Source organism: Nerophis ophidion, linkage group LG16 (genome assembly GCF_033978795.1).
Source record: "Nerophis ophidion isolate RoL-2023_Sa linkage group LG16, RoL_Noph_v1.0, whole genome shotgun sequence".
Taxonomy (NCBI): domain Eukaryota; kingdom Metazoa; phylum Chordata; class Actinopteri; order Syngnathiformes; family Syngnathidae; genus Nerophis; species Nerophis ophidion.
The window spans coordinates 49,247,979-49,264,558 of NC_084626.1; the positions used below are offsets into that span (position 1 = coordinate 49,247,979).

The 16,580-nt window shown below is 40.1% G+C and overlaps 1 protein-coding gene across 5 annotated transcripts in view; it reads left to right on the forward strand.

Moving 5' to 3' along the window:
• The window catches only part of vstm2l (V-set and transmembrane domain containing 2 like), a 214,102-nt gene that overhangs the window by 42,910 nt on the left and 154,612 nt on the right, over positions 1-16,580 (forward strand). For 4 of the 5 annotated variants that reach the window (XM_061875403.1, XM_061875406.1, XM_061875404.1 and 1 more), the window contains one exon: positions 2,094-10,513. The exons of the other annotated variant lie outside the window; for it this stretch is intronic. In XM_061875403.1, coding sequence (XP_061731387.1) covers positions 8,179-9,783 — 1,605 coding nt within the window. In that variant the 5' untranslated portion in view covers positions 2,094-8,178 and the 3' untranslated portion in view covers positions 9,784-10,513. Of the gene's footprint in view, positions 1-2,093; positions 10,514-16,580 lie in introns of those variants that run through there. 5 annotated transcript variants of the gene reach the window in all.

Below are 16,580 nucleotides of genomic sequence, written 5' to 3' on the forward strand. Positions count from 1 at the left end.
CAATTTAAATCAATGTTCAAGTAAATGTATTTCTTTTATTGTAAAGAATAATAAATAGATTTTAATTTAATTCTTCATTTCAGCTTCTGTTATGATTAAAATTCAAAATCAATATTTGTCTTGGTTAGAAATATAGCTTGGTCCAATTTGTTTTATATTCTAACAAAGTGCAGATTGGATTTTAACCTATTTAAAACATGTCATCAAAATTCGAAAATTAATCTTAATCAGGAAAAATGACTAATGATGTTCCATTAATTTTTTTTTTTTACATTTTTTCAAAAAGATTCGAATTAGCTAGTTTTTCTCGTCATTTTTTTCTGTTGAATTTTGAATTTTAAAGTGTCGAAATTGAAGATAAACTATGTTTCAAAATTTAATTTTCTCCTCTTTTAAACCGTTTGATTAAGTGTTTTTTTTTTCATCATTTATTCTCTACAAAAAAACTTCCGTAAAAGGAAAAAAAATGTACGACGGAATGACAGACAGAAATACACATTTTTTTTATGTATATAGATGTATTTATTAAAGGTAAATTGAGCAAATTGGTTATTTCTGGCAATTTATTTAAGTGTGTATCCAACTGGTAGCCCTTGGCATTAATCAGTACCCAAGAAGTAGCTCTTGGTTCAATGTTCAAGTATATTTTTATTTTATTGTAAAAAAAATAATAAATAGATTTTAACTTAATTCTTTATTTTAGCTTCTGTTTTTTTCGACGAAGAATATTTGTGAAATATTTCTTCAAACTTTTTATGATTAAAATTCCAAAGAAATATTCTGGCAAATCTAAAAAAAAATTGTAGGATCAAATTTAAAAGGCTTTTGAATTTCTTTTAAAATGTTTGTTCTGGAAAATCTAGAAGAAATAATGATTTGTGTTTGTTCGAAATATAGCTTGGTCCAATTTGTTGTATATTCTAACAAAGTGCGGATTGGATTTTAACCTTTTTAAAACATGTCATCAAAATTCGAAAATTAATCTTAATCAGGAAAAATTACTAAATCTTTTTTTTATTTTTTCAAAAAGATTCGAATTAGCTAGTTTTTCTCGTAATTTTTTTCTGTTGAATTTTGAATTTTAAAGTGTCGAAATTGAAGATAAACTATGTTTCAAAATTTAATGTTCTCCTCTTTTAAACCGTTCGATTAAGTGGTTTTTTTTTCATCATTTATTCTCTACAAAAAAACTTTCCGTAAAAGGAAAAAAAATGTATGACGGAATGACGGACAGAAATACACATTTTTTTTATGTATATAGATGTATTTATTAAAGGTAAATTGAGCAAATTGGTTATTTCTGGCAATTTATTTAAGTGTGTATCCAACTGGTAGCCCTTGGCATTAATCAGTACCCAAGAAGTAGCTCTTGGTTCAATGTTCAAGTATATTTTTATTTTATTGTAAAAAAATAATAAATACATTTGAACTTAAATCTTTATTTTAGCTTCTGTTTTTTTCGACGAAGAATATTTGTGAAATATTTCTTCAAACTTTTTATGATTAAAATTCCAAAGAAATATTCTGGCAAATCTAAAAAAAAATTGTAGGATCAAATTTAAAAGGCTTTTGAATTTCTTTTAAAATGTTTGTTCTGGAAAATCTAGAAGAAATAATGATTTGTGTTTGTTCGAAATATAGCTTGGTCCAATTTGTTGTATATTCTAACAAAGTGCAGATTGGATTTTAACCTTTTTAAAACATGTCATCAAAATTCTAAAAATTAATCTTAATCAGGAAAAATTACTAAATCTTTTTTTTATTTTTTCAAAAAGATTCGAATTAGCTAGTTTTTCTCTTCTTTTTTTTTTCGGTTGAATTTTGAAGAGTCGAAACTTATTTATAAGAATATTTATATGTTTCTATGTCTATTTATTGTGAGAAATTATTAAGATGATCAGTGTTTCCACAAAGAGAAATATCATTATTAAGTATTAATAACATAGAGTTAAAGGTAAATTGAGCAAATTGGCTATTTCTGGCAATTTATTTAAGTGTGTATCAAACTGGTAGCCCTTGGCATTAATCAGTACCCAAGAAGTAGCTCTTGCTTTCAAAAAGGTTGGTGACCCCTGATCTATTGTGATCCACAGGAAGATCTCGCCTTGACTTGAGATCTACAAAGGAGGCAGGACCTGATGCAAGATCCAGGCATTTTTTTCTTTGAACTGTTTTGAGACCCAAGAGCTGTTTATGACCACCTTTCCCCTTAAAAACAGCCGTGGCCATGCAATCAGGGAGAGTCCAAATAAAAGAGGAGCCTTCCGTCAGAGAGTACAAGTGTATGGGATCTTCTTGTTGAGCAAAATTGAATCCTGTCTCTTTTTCAATCAATCAATCAATGTTTATTTATATAGCCCCAAATCACAAATGTCTCAAAGGACTGCACAAATCATTACGACTACAACATCCTCGGAAGAACCCACAAAAGGGCAAGGAAAACTCACACCCAGTGGGCAGGGAGAATTCACATTCAGTGGGACGCCAGTGACAATGCTGACTATGAGAAACCTTGGAGAGGACCTCAGATGTGGGCAACCCCCCCCCCTCTAGGGGACCGAAAGCAATGGATGTCGAGCGGGTCTAACATGATACTGTGAAAGTTCAATCCATAGTGGCTCCAAGACAGCAGTGAGAGTCCCGTCCACAGGAAACCATCTCAAGCGGATCAGCAGCGTAGAGATGTCCCCAACCGATACAGCGAGCGGTCCATCCTGGGTCCCGACGAGCGGTCCATCCTGGGTCTCGACTCTGGACAGTCAGTACTTCATCCATGGTCATTAATTCCTTGCTTCTTGTCTGTTTAATAGATGTCATCGGGGTTTGAACCTGACATCCTTGTCATGATATTAATATCAATACATATCGTCTGCATGGCTGTTTCCATATTTTCATTCATTCATGTATTTCAGGCCCCTGTTCTCCATTCAGTGGTTAATACGTCACTTTGTTTTGTTCCAGGATTATAGTACACATGTTGTATCATAGTGGTATTACCACAGTTATTACACTGTAATAGGCTCGTACAACATACCGGTACTAGTATAGTATCGCGGTACTAATGAATCAAAAACGGTACTATAATCTGTTTGAAAAGGACCGGTTCTCGGGCATGACGAGCGCGTGGTGACGTGGCTGGTTTTACAAGTGCAGGAGCATGTTCGGCAGCGCGCGCGCACAGAGTACTTACAAGCAGACACAAATAAAGTACATTTATTTGAGGAATAGCTAAACATGCCTCACTACACACCATAGGAGGATACAATAGCTCACCGGCGTCACAATGTGAACAAACGCCGTGGGTGGATCCACACCTGACGTCCACTATAATGATACCAAGTACAATTAGTCGATACTACTATGATTACATCAATATGTTTTATCGTCACAAAATCTATGCTTATAAAGTCAGTAAATACGTCCCTGGACACATGAGGACTTTGAATATGACTAATGTATGATCCCGTAACTACTTGGTATCGGATCCATACCTAAATGTGTGGTATCATCCGAAACTAATGTAAAGTATCAAAGAAGAGAAGAATAAGTGATTATTACATTTGAACAGAAGTGTAGATAGAACATGTTCAAACAGAAAAGAGCGCGACACCTACCCTTTACATCAATATTTCTTAACCATATTATTGTTGGTTCATTAGGTATTATATTTTATTTTACGATCCTATCAATACTTGGTATCGGATCGATACCTAAATGTGTGGTATCACCTGAAACTAATGCAAAGTATCAAAGAAGAGAAGAATAAGTGATTATTACATTTTAACAGAAGTGTAGACAGAACATGTTCAAACAGAAAACAGCGCGACACCTACCCTTTATATCAGTATTTCTAAACCATATTAATATTGGTTTATCAGGTATTTTATTTTATTGTACGATACTGTAACTGCTTGGTATCGGATCGATGCCTAAATGTGTGGTATCATCCAAAACTAATGTCAAGTATCAAAGAAGAGAAGAATAAGTGATTATTACATTTCAACAGAAATGTAGACAGAACATGTTCAAACAGAAAAGAGCGCGACACCTACCCTTTACATCAGTATTTCTAAACCATATTAATATTGGTTTATCAGGTATTATATTTTATTGTACGATACTGTAACTGCTTGGTATCGGATCGATGCCTAAATGTGTGGTATCATTCAAAACTAATGTCAAGTATCAAAGAAGAGAAGAATAAGTGATTATTACATTTCAACAGAAGTATAGACAGAAAATGTTCAAACAGAAAAGAGCGCGAGACCTACCCTTTACATCAGTATTTCTAAACCATATTAATATTGGTTTATCAGGTATTATATTTTATTGTACGATCCTGCAACTGCTTGGTATCGGATCGATGCCTAAATGTGTGGTATCATCCAAAACTAATGTCAAGTATCAAAGAAGAGAAGAATAAGTGATTATTACATTTGAACAGAAGTGTAGATAGAACATGTTCAAACAGAAAAGAGCGCGGCACCTACCCTTTACATCAGTATTTCTATACCATATTAATATTGGTTTATTAGGTATTATATTTTATTGTACGATCCTGTAACTGCTTGGTATCGGATCGATGCCTAAATGTGTGGTATCATCCAAAACTAATGTCAAGTATCAAAGAAGAGAAGAATAAGTGATTATTACATTTCAACAGAAATGTAGACAGAACATGTTCAAACAGAAAAGAGCGCGACACCTACCCTTTACATCAGTATTTCTAAACCATATTAATATTGGTTTATCAGGTATTATATTTTATTGTACGATACTGTAACTGCTTGGTATCGGATCGATGCCTAAATGTGTGGTATCATCCAAAACTAATGTCAAGTATCAAAGAAGAGAAGAATAAGTGATTATTACATTTTAACAGACGTGTAGACAGAACATGTTCAAACAGAAAACAGCGCGACACCTACCCTTTACATCAGTATTTCTATACCATATTAATATTGGTTTATTAGGTATTATATTTTATTGTACGATCCTGTAACTGCTTGGTATCGGATCGATGCCTAAATGTGTGGTATCATCCAAAACTAATGTCAAGTATCAAAGAAGAGAAGAATAAGTGATTATTACATTTGAACAGACGTGTAGACAGAACATGTTCAAACAGAAAACAGCGCGACACCTACCCTTTACATCAGTATTTCTATACCATATTAATATTGGTTTATTAGGTATTATATTTTATTGTACGATCCTGTAACTGCTTGGTATCGGATCGATGCCTAAATGTGTGGTATCATCCAAAACTAATGTCAAGTATCAAAGAAGAGAAGAATAAGTGATTATTACATTTCAACAGAAATGTAGACAGAACATGTTCAAACAGAAAAGAGCGCGACACCTACCCTTTACATCAGTATTTCTTAACCATATTATTATTGATTTATTAGGTATTATATTTTACGATCCTATCAATACTTGATATCAGATCGATACCTAAATGTGTGGTATCATCCGAAACTAATGTAAAGTATCAAAGAAGAGAAGAATAAGTGATTATTACATTTTAACCGAAGTGTAGACAGAACATGTTCAAACAGAAAACAGCGCGACACCTACCCTTTATATCAGTATTTCTAAACCATATTAATATTGGTTTATCAGGTATTATATTTTATTGTACGATACTGTAACTGCTTGGTATCGGATCGATGCCTAAATGTGTGGTATCATCCGAAACTAATGTCAAGTATCAAAGAAGAGAAGAATAAGTGATTATTACATTTTAACAGAAGTGTAGACAGAACATGTTCAAACAGAAAACAGCGCGACACCTACCCTTTACATCAGTATTTCTTAACCACATTATTATTGATTTATTAGGTATTATATTTTACGATCCTATCAATACTTGATATCGGATCGATACCTAAATGTGTGGTATCATCCAAAACTAATGTCAAGTATCAAAGAAGAGAATAATAAGTGATTATTACATTTGAACAGAAGTGTAGATAGAACATGTTCAAACAGAAAACAGCGCGACACCTACCCTTTACATCAGTATTTCTTCACCATATTATTATTGGTTTATTAGGTATCATATTTTATTGTATGATCCTGTAACTACTTGGTATCGGATCGATACCTAAATGTGTGGTATCATCCCAAACTAATGTCAAGTATCAAAGAAGAGAAGAATAAGTGATTATTACATTTTAACAGAAGTGTAGATAGAACATGTTCAAACAGAAAAGAGTGCGACACCTACCCTTTACATCAGTATTTCTTAACCATATTAGTATTGGTTTATTAGGTATTATATTTTATTTTACGATCCTATCAATACTTGGTATCGGATCGATACCTAAATGTGTGGTATCACCTGAAACTAATGCAAAGTATCAAAGGAGAGAAGAATAAGTGATTATTACATTTGAACAGAAGTGTAGATAGAACATGTTCAAACAGAAAAATAAGCAGATATTAACAGTAAATAAACAAGTGGATTAATAATCATTTTTTACAGTTTGTCCCTCATAATGTGTATAAAATAATAGGTGTCTAAATGACCCAATATGTTACTGCAGACTAATTAGGAGTCGTTGTTTGTTTACTTACTACTAAAAGACAAGTTGTCTAGTATGTTCAACATTTTATTGCAGGACTAAATGACAATAATAAACTTATGTTTCATCTACACTAACATTTTTTTTTGTTCTAATAAAGACAATAACGACATTTTTTGTGGCTCCCTTTATTTAGAAAAGTATTGAAAAGTATGGAAATATATGGGGTGAGTTTTTCCTTGCCCGTATGTGGCTTGTGCAGCCCTTTGAGACACTTGCGATTTTGGGCTATATAAGTAAACATTGATTGATTGATTGATTGATTGGTTGATCGGGACAATTGTGCACTTGTAACAATAATTTGTAGCAACAATGCAGGCAGAACAAACAATACCAACAATATTAATAGCGGGAAAGAAACATTGAGCAAGTGGAATTAAAGAACTTCATTTCTACATTTTGGTCTCCATATTGCTGGAAGATGCACGGTGTTTTCTGGCCGACATTTCCCGCCGATGCTGGAGAGCAGCACGCTGGAACCCACGACGGAGCAATTAAGGAAGCGCAGAAATGCCAACTGTCATGTTCCAGCCAAAGGCGGACATGCCGCCCCGTGTCGACTTCACCCGCTGCTGCCAGCCAGACACGCTGTTGGCATGGCAACCATTCAACCTTCCCCAGCGGGCTCCGGTAAAGAAGAATGTGTACAACTGAGATAATGGATGCGTCTATTTCGGGAGTTACATACAGTAGGGCTGGGGGGGAAATCATTTTGCAATGCAGTCTGCTGAAAATGACGGAAAGTGCCACTCGACATTGCAACAGGCGCTGTGGTCAAAGTCGGAATTGCACTCTACCGCCATCTGGCGGCTACAATTAGTCACGTTTTACGACAAATGTGGCCGTATCATCCATCCATTTTCTACCGGAGCCTATCTCAGCTGCGTTTCGGGCGGAAGGCGGTGTACAACCTGGACAAGTCGCCACCTCATCGAAGGGCCAACATAGATCGACAGACAACATTCACACACTAGGGATCATTTAGTGTTGCCAATTGTGAAGAGGCGGAGCCGGCAGTCCGACAGCAAGGCGGGGCACACCTTAGCCCAGCCCAAGATGGCGGCGAGGAGGCGTAACCGGGAGTCCGATAGCGAGGCAGGGCATGCCAGAGCCCGGCCAAAGATGGCGGCGGGGAGGCGTGGACGGCGAGCAAGCAGCGAGGTGGGGCGCCACAATCAAGATCAGGTGCGTGGACCGCGCACCCGGGGATAATTGAGTAATCCTCTTGCACTGTATAAAAGGGCGACAGCCGTGAACGTCGGAGGGAGAGGCGGAGAGACGAGAAGGGGCCAGAGGGAAGGTGACGCTCGGAGAGAGAGAGAGAGACGGAGAGCGCGAGAGAGGCGACGACACACGAAGCAGAAAGGCAAGCGGCTGACGGAGCAGCTGAAAAGCAGTTTTTATTAAAAAAAAGAAGTCTAAACGTGCCGCCGCTATGTCCTTCCTTGACGGTCCTTGGAACCCGCACCACGGTTTAAGAAGTCTGTCACACCTATCAACCTATCCTCAGGTGCATGTCTTTTGAGGTGGGAGGAGCCTATCCCCAGGTGCATATCTTTGGAGGTGGGAGGAGCCTATCCCCAGGTGCATGTCTTTGGAGGTGGGAGGGGCCTATCCCCAAGTGCATGTCTTTGGAGGTGGGAGGGGCCTATCCCTAGGTGCATGTCTTTGGAGGTGGGAGGAGCTTATCCCCAGGTGCATGCCTTTGGAGGTGGGAGGGGCCTATCCCCAGGTGCATGTCTTTGGAAGTGGGAGGGGCCTATCCCCATGTGCATGTCTTTGGAGGTGGGAGGGGCCTATCCTCAAGTGCATGTCTTTGGAGGTGGGAGGAGCCTATCCCCAGGCGCATGCCTTTGGAGGTGGGAGGGGCCTATCCCCAGGTGCATGTCATTGGAGGTGGGAGGAGCCTATCCCCAGGTGCATGTCTTTGGAGGTGGGAGGGGCTTATCCCCAGGCGCATGTGTTTGGAAGTGGGAGGGGCCTATCTCCACGTGCATGTCTTTGGAGGTGGGAGGAGCCTATCCCCAGGTGCATGTCTTTGGAGGTGGGAGGGGCCTATCCCCCGGTGCATGTCTTTGGAGGTGGGAGGGGCCTATCCCCAGGTGCATGTCTTTGGAAGTGGGAGGGGCCTATCTCCAGGTGCATGTCTTTGGAGGTGGGAGGAGCCTATCCCCAGGTGCATGGCTTTGGAGGTGGGAGGGGCCTATCCCCAGGTGCATGTCTTTGGAGGTGGGAGGGGCCTATCCCCAGGTGCATGTCTTTGGAAGTGGGAGGGACCTATCCCCAGGTGCATGTCTTTGGAGGTGGGAGGGGCCTATCCCCAGGTGCATGTCTTTGGAAGTGGGAGGGGCCTATCTCCAGGTGCATGTCTTTGGAGGTGGGAGGAGCCTATCCCCAGGTGCATGGCTTTGGAGGTGGGAGGGGCCTATCCCCAGGTGCATGTCTTTGGAGGTGGGAGGGGCCTATCCCCAGGTGCATGTCTTTGGAAGTGGGAGGGACCTATCCCCAGGTGCATGTCTTTGGAGGTGGGAGGGGCCTATCCCCAGGTGCATGTCTTTGGAGGTGGGAGGGGCCTATCCCCAAGTGCATGTCTTTGGAGGTGGGAGGGGCCTATCCCCAGGTGCATGTCTTTGGAGGTGGGAGGGAGCCTGAGTACTCGGAGACAACCCACGCAGTCACGGGGAGAACATGCAAATTCTGCACAAAAAGATCCCGAGCCCGGGATCGAACTCAAGACCTTCGTATTGTGAGGCAAAAACACCAACCCCTCTACCACCGTGCTAGCCCTCGGCCGTGTCAATCAAACTTCATTTATAAAGCGCTTTCGATATATTGTTTCCAAATACACAGGACAAGATGTTCAGATCCTCCTCTCTGTGCTGCCACCTTGTGGTGGTCGAGGAGTTTGCGTGTCCCAATGATCCTAGGAGTTATGTTGTCTGGGGGCTTTATGCTCCCTGGTAGGGTCTCCCAAGATAAACCGGTCCTAGGTGAGGGATCAGACAAAGATCAGACCTCGAAGACCTCTCTAAAGAACAGACACAGGACCCAGATTTCGCTCGCCCGGACACGGACCACCGGGAACCCCCTCTGGAGCCAGGCCCGGAGTTGGGGCCTGGTGGGTCCGGGCCTGTTCCCATTGGGCCTGAAGAGGCAACATGGGTCCCCCCTCCAATGGACTCACCACCCATAGCAAGGGCCATAGAGGTCGGGCGCTATGTGAGCTGGGCGGCAGGCGAGGTCAGATCCTCGGCTACAGAAGCTAGCTCTTGAGACGTGGAATGTCACCTCGCTGGGGGGGAAGGAGCCTGAGCTAGAGCGCGAGGTAGAGACATTCCGGCTGGATATAGTCGGACTCACTAGGACGTACAGCAAGGGACTGGACTCTCTTCCACTCTGGCGGTGCTAGCAGTGAGAGGCAACGGGCTGGGGTGGCGATTCTTGTTGCACCCCCGGCTCAAAGCCTGCACGTTGGAGTTCAAGCTGGTAGCCTCCCTCCGCCGGCGGGTGGGGGGGCGTGTCCTGACTGTTGTTTGCGCTTACACGCCAACTGGAAGCTCAGAGTACTCACCCTTTTTGGATTGACTCGAGGAGTACTGGAGAGTGCTCCCCCACCTGATTCCCTCGGACTTCTGTAACGATCCGTCACTTCATAAGGGCCCGCATGGCCCATTGCCAAAGGACTCCCACCAGTCCTTTGGCAATGGCCAAAGGACCTATTGTTTTTCTTGCGTTTTATTATTATTCTTTATTTATTATTATTCCGACGCCTCTTTGAACTGTAATTTGACCCCCTGAACATGCTTCAAAACTCACCAAATTTCACACACTCATCAGAACTGGCAAAAATTGCCATCAAATAAAAAAAAAAAAAAACCCAAAAATCAAAAATGCGCTCTAGCGCCTCCTAGGAAAAAAAAAAACAGACTGCTTGTAACTTCCGTTAGGAATGTCGTAGAGACATGTTAGACCCGCTCGACATCCATTGCTTTCGGTCCCCTAGAGGGGGGGGGGGGGGTTGCCCACATCTGAGGTCCTCTCCAAGGTTTCTCATAGTCAGCATTGTCACTGGCGTCCCACTGGATGTGAATTCTCCCTGCCCACTGGGTGTGAGTTTTCCTTGCCCTTTTGTGGGTTCTTCCGAGGATGTTGTAGTCGTAATGATTTGTGCAGTCCTTTGAGACATTTGTGATTTGGGGCTATATAAATAAACATTGATTGATTGAAACAAAAACCTCTATGTAGGTCTAACTTAGACCTACATTTCCCAATTTAAACTTCGATAGCAAAAATCAACAGAAATTTTGCAAAAACCCTTCCGAAGCAAAATTTGCCTAAAAAATGCAATTTTTGCCTCTTTGAGCTATAATTTGACCCCCTTAAAATGCTTCAAAACTCACCAAACTTGGCACACACATCAGGACTGGCAAAAATTGCGATATAATGAAAAAACCAAACCCCAAAACTCAAAATTGCGCTCTAGCGCAATTTTTGAATAAAACACAGAAAAAACTGCTCCTAGGAAGAAAACACAGACAAAACTGCTTGTAACTTCCCGTAGGAATGTCGGAAAGACATGAAACAAAAACATCCATGTAGGTCTCACTTAGACCTACATTTTAATGATCAACATCCTTCAGCAAAAATCAACAGGAAGTTAAAAATTACCCCTTCAAAATAAAAGTTTTGTTAACACCCGTCACCTTTTTCAAACGTTATCTCCTCTGAGCGTGTTTGTCGTTTCAGCTTCAAACTCGCACAGAAGAGAGTTTGAACCCTTCTAATTAAAAGTTATCGAAAGAGTTTTAATTACTGCTCCGGTTTGGATTTTACGCGCCATCAAAAAAACCTGCGCGAATTTTCCTAAAAAATGTCATTTTTGCCTCTTTGAGCAGTAGTTTGACCCCCTTAAAATGCTTCAAGGTGCAAGTTAAAGCACTACTATGCAAACTGAAAGCCATTTATCAACAACATCCAGAAAAAAACTATCTGTAATTTCACCCCCTTAACATGCTTCAAAACTCACCAAATTTTACACACACATTAGGACTGGCAAAAATTGCCATCTAATAAAAAACCAAACCCCAAAAATCAAAAGTGCGCTCTAGCGCCCCCTAAGAAAAAACACAGAAAAAACTGCTTGTAACTTCTGTTAGGAATGTCGTAGGGACATGAATAAAAAACTTCTATGTAGGTCTGACTAAGACCAGGGCTTGAGTCTCGGCGGCAGCAGCCAAAGGCGGGCCCGACCAACGCTGCTTGCAGCTTTATTTCTGTTTGTTTTCCTTGTTTTTGTATCCACTTCCTACCAATGCTCTTATTTTGGTTTCCAGTTCCTATTTGTTGCGCCGGGCACTGTTTGTTCACACACCTGCAGCCAATTATTTATGTTTTCACACCAGCACTCCCGAGTGCTCGAAGATCACATTCTAAGTTTGGAACGTTTCATGCAAAACTGCTTTCTCTTCTCTGTTTGAGTAATAAAACTCACCATCCTGGTTCCTGCATCTTGGGGTCACAAAAACGGCAGCTATGCGCATTCTCTAACATGATTACACTTCAATTGAATTTGATGCATGTTTCGTAAATTTCATTCATGGTAAAAAAAAGTTTGGTTTTAGTGCAAAAGAAGATCATTTTACATCTCTGTTACTCGTACATTTCCGGCCGTGACGCAATCCCAGTGAGCCTCTTTCTGGGCCCGGCACCACACTGTGGCCCACATGGGACAGGGAGATCTAAATTGCCACCATACACTTATCAGTGACGGAGCAGGAATGGGCTAGGAACACATTTTCAATGTCATTGAAAGCATTGTAAAGTTGTCATATATCCTTTTTGTTATGATACATATTCACACCATTAAAAGCTCGATATCAGGAAATGTCCTTAATGTTTGACTTTCATTAGAAATGTACAAAACAATACAAATAATCCTTTCTAGAGAGTTTTTTTTTTTTTTTTTGGAACAATTGGGCACACTGCAGCAGAGCTCTTGTTCATATTTGCCAGAGGGGAGCACGCTGCTTTATTGGGTGAACTTGCACGCTTTCTCATAAAAGTGCAATAAAAGCCCATCTGTTGGAAGAGTGATGCTGCAACAGTCTGCGGAAATGAACCTGCTAATGTGCTCCTGCCTTCCAACAACTCTTCTCTTCTCCCTCTCTTTTATGTGCTCACGCACTTTTTGCACTTTTAACTATTGTTTGCATGCTTAGTGACCAGGGGGGCGGAACCGGGATTGAAGAAGATCCTGGTGCTTTGCCCAAATAAGTTAATTTGAGTTTGTGTTCATTATTAGGAACATGCATGAGTACAACATGATACATTACACATGCATGCATACATGATACATCACACATGCATGCATACAGCATGATACATCACACATGCATACATACAACATGATACATCACACATGCATGCATACAACATGATACATCACACATGCATGCATACAACATGATACATCACACATGCATGCGTACAACATGATACATCACACATGCATGCATACAACATGATACATCACACATGCATGCATACAACATGATACATCACACATGCATGCATACAACATGCTACATCACACATGCATGCATACAACATGATACATCACACATGCATGCATACAACATGATACATCACACATGCATGCATACAACATGATACATCACACATGCATGCATACAACATGATACATCACACATGCATGCGTACAACATGATACATCACACATGCATGCGTACAACATGATACATCACACATGCATGCGTACAACATGATACATCACACATGCATGCGTACAACATGATACATCACACACGCATGCATACAACATGATACATCACACACGCATGCATACAACATGATACATCACACATGCATGCATACAACATGATACATCACACATGCATGCATACAACATGATACATCACACATGCATGCATACAACATGATACATCACACAAGCATGCATACAACATGATACATCACACATGCATGCATACAACATGATACATCACACAAGCATGCATACAACATGATACATCACACATGCATGCATACAACATGATACATCACACATGCATCCATACAACATGATACATCATACATGCATACAACATGATACATCACACATGCATGCATACAACATGATACATCACACATACAACATGATACATCACACATGCATGCATACAACATGATACATCACACATGCATGCGTACAACATGATACATCACCCATGCATGCGTACAACATGATACATCACACACGAATGCATACAACATGATACATCATACATGCATACAACATGATACATCACACATGCATGCATACAACATGATACATCACACATGCATGCGTACAACATGATACATCACACACGCATGCATACAACATGATACATCACACACGCATGCATACAACATGATACATCACACATGCATGCATACAACATGATACATCACATGCATGCATACAACATGATACATCACACATGCATGCATACAACATGATACATCACACATGCATGCATACAACATGATACATCACACATGCATACAACATGATACATCACACATGCATGCATACAACATGATACATCACACATGCATGCATACAACATGATACATCACACATGCATACAACATGATACATCACACATGCATGCGTACAACATGATACATCACACATGCATGCATACAACATGATACATCACACATGCATACAACATGATACATCAAACATGCATGCATACAACATGATACATCACACATGCATGCATACAACATGATACATCACACATGCATACAACATGATACATCACACATGCATGCTTACAACATGATACATCACACATGCATGCATACAACATGATACATCACGCATGCATGCATACAACATGATACATCACACATGCATGCATACAACATGATACATCACACATGCATGCATACAACATGATACATCACACATGCATGCATACAACATGATACATCACACATGCATGCATACAACATGATACATCACACATGCATGCATACAACATGATACATCACACATGCATGCGTACAACATGATACATCACACATGCATGCATACAACATGATACATCACACATGCATGCATACAACATGATACATCACACATGCATGCATACAACATGATACATCACACATGCATGCATACAACATGATACATCACACATGCATGCATACAACATGATACATCACACATGCATGCGTACAACATGATACATCACACATGCATGCGTACAACATGATACATCACACATGCATGCGTACAACATGATACATCACTAATGCATGCGTACAACATGATACATCACACATGCATGCATACAACATGATACATCACACACGCATGCATACAACATGATACATCACACACGCATGCATACAACATGATACATCACACATGCATGCATACAACATGATACATCACACATGCATGGCTACAACATGATACATCACACATGCATGCATACAACATGATACATCACACATGCATGCATACAACATGATACATCACACAAGCATGCATACAACATGATACATCACACATGCATGCATACAACATGATACATCACACAAGCATGCATACAACATGATACATCACACATGCATGCATACAACATGATACATCACACATGCATCCATACAACATGATACATCATACATGCATAAAACATGATACATCACACATGCATGCATACAACATGATACATCACACATACAACATGATACATCACACATGCATGCATACAACATGATACATCACACATGCATGCGTACAACATGATACATCACCCATGCATGCGTACCACATGATACATCACACACGAATGCATACAACATGATACATCATACATGCATACAACATGATACATCACACATGCATGCATACAACATGATACATCACACATGCATGCGTACAACATGATACATCACACATGCATGCATACAACATGAAACATCACACACGCATGCATACAACATGATACATCACACATGCATGCATACAACATGATACATCACATGCATGCATACAACATGATACATCACACATGCATGCATACAACATGATACATCACACATGCATGCATACAACATGATACATCACACATGCATACAACATGATACATCACACATGCATGCATACAACATGATACATCACACATGCATGCATACAACATGATACATCACACATGCATGCATACAACATGATACATCACACATGCATGCATACAACATGATACATCACACATGCATGCATACAACATGATACATCACATATGCATGCATACAACATGATACATCACACAAGCATGCATACAACATGATACATCACACATGCATGCATACAACATGATACATCACACAAGCATGCATACAACATGATACATCACACATGCATGCATACAACATGATACATCACACATGCATCCATACAACATGATACATCATACATGCATACAACATGATACATCACACATGCATGCATACAACATGATACATCACACATACAACATGATACATCACACATGCATGCATACAACATGATACATCACACATGCATGCGTACAACATGATACATCACCCATGCATGCGTACAACATGATACATCACACACGAATGCATACAACATGATACATCATACATGCATACAACATGATACATCACACATGCATGCATACAACATGATACATCACACATGCATGCGTACAACATGATACATCACACACGCATGCATACAACATGATACATCACACACGCATGCATACAACATGATACATCACACATGCATGCATACAACATGATACATCACATGCATGCATACAACATGATACATCACACATGCATGCATACAACATGATACATCACACATGCATGCATACAACATGATACATCACACATGCATACAACATGATACATCACACATGCATGCATACAACATGATACATC